The sequence below is a fragment of the Galeopterus variegatus genome, unplaced genomic scaffold, assembly GCF_000696425.1.
Source record: "Galeopterus variegatus unplaced genomic scaffold, G_variegatus-3.0.2 Scaffold6402, whole genome shotgun sequence".
Classification (NCBI taxonomy): domain Eukaryota; kingdom Metazoa; phylum Chordata; class Mammalia; order Dermoptera; family Cynocephalidae; genus Galeopterus; species Galeopterus variegatus.
The window spans coordinates 49,178-56,631 of NW_007732513.1; the positions used below are offsets into that span (position 1 = coordinate 49,178).

Here is a 7,454-nt window from a genome sequence, read left to right on the forward strand (position 1 = left end):
TCCTAGGGTAATGATGAAGAAGAAATGGGATATCCCTTGTGAAATGCTTACTTAGCGCAGTGACTGGCAAGTCCACAAAGGCTACTGCTGTTATTGTGGTTGTTCAGTATTATGCCACTGCTGGTGATCAGAAATCCACCAGCAATGCTGTGCTGACCAGCTCCTCTCTTGCCTGGGACTTGTTACCTGCTTGACTTTCCTGAAATGAACTGGTTTAGGTCTGATTTGGCTTATGGTAAACTAGCCCTACTTGTTCAGAACTTGAAATGTGGCCCTGGTGTTACTCAGCACAAAAGGACAACTAACACTGGCCCAAAGCACAATTTATTCCCTGAGCAGGATTCCAGTCTGAACAGGATTTTCTGGGCCACTGCCTCCCTGTTTCCTTGGGCAACAGCTTTCTCCAGGTCTCAGTTCCTCATCAAAAATAGCATCTGCTGTCATCACAAGCTCTAGATTGCATGGACCACATCGGCTTCCCTTCTACCTGGCCAGCTCAGGGCACGGATTTCGGGACAAATTGGTCCCTGCTTGCGAAGCACCTGTACNTGATTTGGCTTATGGTAAACTAGCCCTACTTGTTCAGAACTTGAAATGTGGCCCTGGTGTTACTCAGCACAAAAGGACAACTAACACTGGCCCAAAGCACAATTTATTCCCTGAGCAGGATTCCAGTCTGAACAGGATTTTCTGGGCCACTGCCTCCCTGTTTCCTTGGGCAACAGCTTTCTCCAGGTCTCAGTTCCTCATCAAAAATAGCATCTGCTGTCATCACAAGCTCTAGATTGCATGGACCACATCGGCTTCCCTTCTACCTGGCCAGCTCAGGGCACGGATTTCGGGACAAATTGGTCCCTGCTTGCGAAGCACCTGTACATTCAGTCTTTGCTAGTTGCTGCACAGTGGTTACTTTTAGGTTCTGCAGCCCAAGATGCTCTGGGCTGAAAGGTGCCTCTTATTCTGGCAGGTTCCAAGCTGCTACCTCTTTCTTCTTCCCTATGTGCAGGCCAGGCTACCAGCGTCTTCGTTAACATGGAGAAGGACTTCATGAAGCCAGTCATCAGCATTGTGGATGAACTGCTGAATGCCGGGGTCAACGTGACTGTGTATAATGGACAGCTTGATCTCATCGTGGACACCATGGGTAGGAACCAACTCTGAGGGACATGTGGAGGCAGTTTCATGGGTTGAGCTGGAAGGGAACTGACCTCAGACACATCCGTCTTGGTGGTGGTAACATTGAAATACCAAGAGGAAGGCCATTTCCTGTTACATCCATCCACTCCTGACCTTGACTTTTCAAAGAGGGGGAGCTGCACACAGCCTTGACCTCTCAGAGAAGCCTGGGTCCTTCCAGTTTTGAGGCCTTCACTTATGATTAAAAAAGAGAACAACACCTGCCCCCACTGCAAAAATTTAAAAAAGAAGACATTTTCCTGGCTATTGGACAAATGCACTATTTAGTTGAGGGAAAACCTCATTTTTGTGCAATGTCACAGTAGATGTTAAGCACTGCCAAGTGGATTAAAACTAAACCCTAACAATCCTCTAGTCCTGAGGACCCAGGGAATTGGTCGTGTGGAACCCTGAGTACTGCCCTGCCGCCCACCACCACGTGCTCACTTCTGACTTCAGTAGGGCCGGGTAGAGGCTCAGAGGGGGGTTCTCAGAACCGACAGGCAAGTCGAGGCACGAGGTCTGGGGTAGTGTGCCTCTTGAAGTTGGCAGGATTGAGTAGTTTGGATTTGTAAGCCAGGGCACTAAAAACATTTGGGAAAGCTGCCACACTTCTTCCATGAACTGCCCAGGTGATCCTCCTAACCGTCTCCTCATTCCTGAGACTTCTCTGCTCCTGACAGCGTCCCTTCCCGAAGAGCAGATGGCAGAGGGAGAATCACAGGTAGTGACAGGCAGGCTTCACAGCCGGTGGGTCTCCTGCAGTCCGCCTAGGTATTGCTGGGAGCTTGCAGAGGCTAAGGCCCCACCCAGGCCTACTGAAATTAGAATCTGTATTTTAACAATAACCTGGGTGAGTTTTATGCATATGACAGTTTGGAAAGCACTAAGTTATAGGACCTAGATTTTTTTTTTTCTTCTACTCTACCCAGCCATTAATGCTGGGCCCTTCTCTGTGCCTCTCTCCTCAGGTCAGGAAGCTTGGCTGCGGAAACTGAAATGGCCAGAACTGCCCGAATTCAATAAGCTTAAGTGGAAGGCCCTGTACAGCAACCCGGAATCTTCTGAAACATCTGCTTTTGTCAAGTCCCACAAGAACCTGGCTTTCTACTGGATCCTAAGAGCTGGTCACATGGTATGAGAGAGAGAGGGAGAGAGAGTCAGCTTTTGTTCCAGACTTGAAATTGTTCTGAGAGGGAAGTACAGGCAGCTTATTATGGTGTGTCCACTGCCTGGATTGGTATTATCAGAAGTGCTTCGGGCTTGGAAGTGTGTTGAGTTCTCTAATGCAATTCTGTCTTTGATGCTTCATTCCTTTGACAGTGAACAGAAACTCTGATTTTAAAGAGTAAATCCTCCTGAGTTAAGCAGGGCTTTCTGTCATTTACTCTTTAGTTTAAATGAATTAATAAGTTACCTCCTTCTTCACAGTTTGCCTTGAAGGAATGATTTGTCCTGGAGGATGAAGGGAGAAACTGCCTTTCCCATTTTTGGGGAGTGGACACCAAAGCTGGGTGCTTGGTCAAGCTGAGTCACCAGAGTGTAGCATAGGAAGAGGAGTGTCTGTAAGCAGCAACAGCTCTGGGATTTTAGTTTAGAAGAGGCTTTGGGTTCAAAGATGGACCATGCGGCCATCCCACTCCTGCATTTGCATAGCAAACCTGCTATTTTCCCTTGGGCTATGTGTTGATCGAGTGGCTTTCCTGGGCTGAGGGAGATTATGGAGGCCTAAATACAGCTCCTACCCCCACCCCACACATGCACCTGCAAAACAGTGAAGGAGGAATGGCTGGAGGCAGAAGGGCCCGGATGCTTCCTGCTGGGTTATGGGGGCCAGCCACATAAATAAAGGGTCTCTCTGCTGTCCAGGATTGTTGTTTTCTGTAGGATGTGAGTTCAGAGGGGCCCTCAGGCCAGCCCTCCCTCCTTGGCTCTGTTATGCCCAAGGACAGGGGCTCCATCTAGAAGGGGCCCCAGCAATCTTGCTGGAAAGTGGGCCTGGGGGACAATGTCAAATCTGTGTTTGTACAGCCAGCACAAAGTGTGTGTACTTGGATAGCAGAGAAAGTGCTGATAGAGATTATGGGGGGACCAAAGGGCCCTCCCCTTAAGCCTCTCCTTAGGGACCTTAGTGGCTCTTACCAAGATTGATTTTGCCCCCCAGGGGACTTTGAACATCTGGAGACATTTTTCGTTGTCACAACTTAGGGAGAAAGGGTGGTGCTACTGGTATCCAGTGGGCAGAGGCCAGAGATCCTGGTAAACATCCTACAAAGCCCACAGCAAAGAATTGTACAGCCCAGAATGTCAGTAGTGTCAACATTGAGAAACCCTAATACAGAGGAAAGGGGGAAGTTTGGGTATTGGATAGACTTGGCCTCATGAAATTTATGAGGCCTCGTATTAGTCTGACTGCAGACAACTTGTTCTTTTTCTTTTTAACATTTATTTGTACTTATTTGTGGGGTATACTGTGTTGTTTCAATTCTTGCCTATACTGCACAAAGATTTACTTAGCGTAGATAGCATAGTTTTGTATCCATTAATCAACCACTTCGTCTCACCCCCAACCCCCTCCTCTCCTGGTCTTTAAATTTTAGCTTCCACCTATGAGTGAGATCATGTGGCATTTGTCTTTCTGTGCCTGGCTTACTTCACTTAACAGAGTGGCCTCCAGTTCTATCCATGTTGCTGCAAATGACAGGTCTTCATTTTTTTTTAATGGCTGCATAGTATTACACTGTGTACATATACCACAGTTTTTTAATCCATTCATCTATTGATGGGCATTTAGGTTGATTCCATCTCTTGGCTATTGTGAATAGTGCAGGTGTCTCTTCGATATATTGATTTCATTTCCTTTGGGTATATACCCAGTAGTGGGATTGCGGCATCTTAAGGCAGTACAATTTTTAGATCTCTGAGGAACCTCCATACTGTTTTCCACAATGGCTGTAACAGTTTGCATTCCCACCAACAATGTAAGAGAGTCCCCTTTTCTCCACATCGTCACCATTTGTTATTTTTTGTCTTTTTGAGAATAGCCATTCTAACTGGGGAGAGATGATATCTTGTGGTTTTAATTTGCATTTCCCTGATGAGTAGTGATGCTGAGCATTTTTTCATCTGCCTGTTGGCCATGTATATATTCTGGTCCTTTTCCCATTTTTAAATTAGTTTACTTGATTTTCTGCTGTTGAGTTGTTTGAGTTCCTCATATATTCTGGATATCACCCCCTTATCTGATGTGTACTTTGCAAACACTTACTCCCAATCTGTCGGTTGTATCTTCACTTTGTTAATTGTGTCCTTTGCTGTTAGGAAGCTTTTTATTTTGATGTAGTCCCATTTGTCTATTTCTGCTTTAGTTGCCTGTGCCTTTTGTAGCCTCGTTCAAAAAAGTGCTGCCCACTCCCATTTTGTGTAGCATTTCCCCTATGTTTTCTTCTAGTAGTTTCATAGTTTTGAGTCTTAAATTTAGGTTTTTAATCCATTTTGAGTTGGTTTTTTTGTGTATGGTGAGGCATAGGGGTCTAGATTATATCTTTTGCATATGGATATCCAGTTTTCCTGGCAGCCTTTATTGAAGAAGCTGTCTTCTCCCCAGTGAATATTTTCAGCATGTTTGTCAAAAGTCAGTTGGCTGCAGATGCATGAGTTTATTTCTGGGTTCTCTATTGTATTCCATCGGTCAGTCGTTTTTTTTTTTGTTTGTTTGTTTTTGTTCCCCCCCCCCCCGCCCCAGGTCAGTCGTTTTGATGCCAGTACCATGCTGTTTTGGGTACTATAGCTTCATAGTATTTTTTTCTTTCGTGTCCGGCAACGGATCGCAACCCTCAGTGTCGCGCCCGTACCGGACCGGGACCGGCAACGGGATTGCAACCCTCGGTGCTGCGCCCACACCTCGCTCAGCCAGTGAGCGGGAACCGGTCTGTATGTGGGATCCGAACCCTCGGCGGGAGCGCCACCACACTCCCAAGCGGCACACTGTAGCAGTGCGCCACCGGGCCGGCCCTTCATAGTATATTTTGAAGTCAAGTAGTATGATGCCTCCAACTCTTCTTTTTGTTCAACATTGCTTTAACTATATGGGGTCCATATAAATTTTAAGATTGTTTTTTTCTATTTCTTTGAAGAATGTCATTGGTATTTTGATAGGGATTGAAGTGAATCTGTAGATTGCTTTGGGTAACATGGCATTTTGATGCTATTAATTCTTCCAACCCATGAGCAGGGGATATCTTCCCATTTGTATCTTCTTCTGTTTCTTTCACCGATGTTTTATAGTTTTCATTGTAGAGGTCTTTCACCTCCTTAGTTAAATTTACTCCTAGATATATCATTTTTTTGGTAGCTATTGTGAATAGAATTACTTTCTTCAGATATTTCATTATTGGCATAAAGGAATGCTACTGATTTTTGTGTGTTGATTTTGTATCTTGCCACTTTACTGAATTCATTTATTCTAGTAATTGTATGGTGGAGTCTTTAGGGTTTTCTATGTATATGATCATGTCATCTGCAAATAGGGATGGTCTGACTTCCTCCTTTCCAATTTGGATGCCCTTTATTGCTTTCTCTTGCCTTATTGCACTGGCTAGAACTTCCAGTACTATGCTGAAAAAGATTGGGGAAAGTGGGCATCCTTGTCTTCTTCCAGATCTTAGAGGAAAGGCCTTCAATTTTTGTCCATTCAGTATGATATTACCTGTGAGTTTGTTGTATGTGACCTTTATTGTGTTGAGGTACATTCCTTCTATACCTAATTTGTTGAGTGCTTTTGTTATGAATCAGTGTTGGGTTTTATCAAATGCTTTTTCTGCATCTATTGATATGATATGTTTTTTTTTTCATCTGATGATATATGTCACATTTATTGATTTCTGTATGTCAAACCATCCTTGCATCCCTGGGATGAATCCCACTGGATTATGGTGAATGATCTTTTTAATGTTTTGTTGGATTTGGCTTTCTAGTATTTTGTTGAGGATTTTCACATCTATGTTCATTAGGGATATTGGTCTTTAGTTTTCTTTTCTGGTTGTGTCTTTTTCTGGTTTTGATTTGAGGGTAATGCTGGCCTTGTAGAATGAGTTTGGAAGTATCCCTTGCTCTTGAATTTTTCAGAGGAGTTTGAGAAGAATTGGTATCAGTCTAACTTTTTAAAAAAATTCTATTTGTTTTCTTGTTTAGGCAGCTGGGCGGCATGGGGATTAGTTCTTTAAATGTTTGGTATAATTCAGCAGCAAAGCTGTCTGGTCTTGGGTTTTTCTTTGTTGGGAGACATTTTTTGCTGCTTCAGTCTCTTTACTCATTATTGGTCTGTTTAGGTTTTCTAATTCTTCAAGATTCAACCTTGTTAAGTCTTATGTGTCCAGGAATTTATTCATTTCTTTTAGGTTTCCAAGTTTGCTAGCATGTAGTTATTCATAATATTCTCTTATGAGCCTTTGTATTTCTGTGGAATCAGTTGTAGTGTTTCCTTTTTCATTTCTGATTTTATTTATTTGAGTCTCCTTTTTCTTCGTTACTCTAGCTAGTTTAACTTTTTGAAAAACCTACCCTTTATTTCATCAATCTTTTGTATTGTTTTTTTAACCTCTAATTTATTTATTTATGCTCTGATCTTTGTTATTTCTCTCCTTCTACTGATTTGGGGTTTGTTTTGTTCTTGTTTTTCTAGTTCCTTGAGTTGTAACATTAGGTTGTTTAAGTCTTTCTTCTTTTTAGATGTATGCATTTATTGCTAAAAATTTCCCTCTTACAACTGCTTTTGCTATATCCCATACGTTCTGGTATGTTGTGTTATCATTTTCATTTATCTCCTGGAAGTTTTAAATTTCCTTTTTGATTTCTTTGACCCACTTGTTTAGGATCATGTTGTTTAATTTCCATGTTTTTGTACAGTTTCCAGTGATCTTTCTATTATTGATTTCTAGTTTTATTCCCTTGTGGTTAGACAAAACAGTTGATATGATTTCAGTTTTTTGTTTTTTTTTTTTGTCTTTTTCCGTGTCCGGCAACGGATTGCAACCCTCAGTGTCGCCCCCGTACCGGACCGGGACCGGCAACGGGATCGCAACCCTCGGTGTTGCCCCCACGCCTCGCTCAGCCAGTGAGCGGGAACTGGTCTGTATGTGGGATCCGAACCCTCGGTGGGAGCACCGCCGCACTTCCCACGCGGCGCACTAGCGCAGTGCGCCACCGGGCCGGCCCTGATTTCAGTTTTTTAAAATTTGTTGAGGGCCGGCCCAGTGGCGCACTGCGCTAGTGCGCCG

The 7,454-nt window shown here is 43.7% G+C and overlaps 1 protein-coding gene across 1 annotated transcript in view; it reads left to right on the top strand.

Moving 5' to 3' along the window:
* SCPEP1 (serine carboxypeptidase 1) overlaps positions 1 to 7,454 on the top strand; it is a 44,620-nt gene that overhangs the window by 29,470 nt on the left and 7,696 nt on the right. Inside the window, exons 10-11 of the mRNA XM_008590830.1 lie at positions 1,007 to 1,144; positions 2,148 to 2,311. Coding sequence (XP_008589052.1) covers positions 1,007 to 1,144; positions 2,148 to 2,311 — 302 coding nt within the window. The remainder of the gene's footprint in view (positions 1 to 1,006; positions 1,145 to 2,147; positions 2,312 to 7,454) is intronic.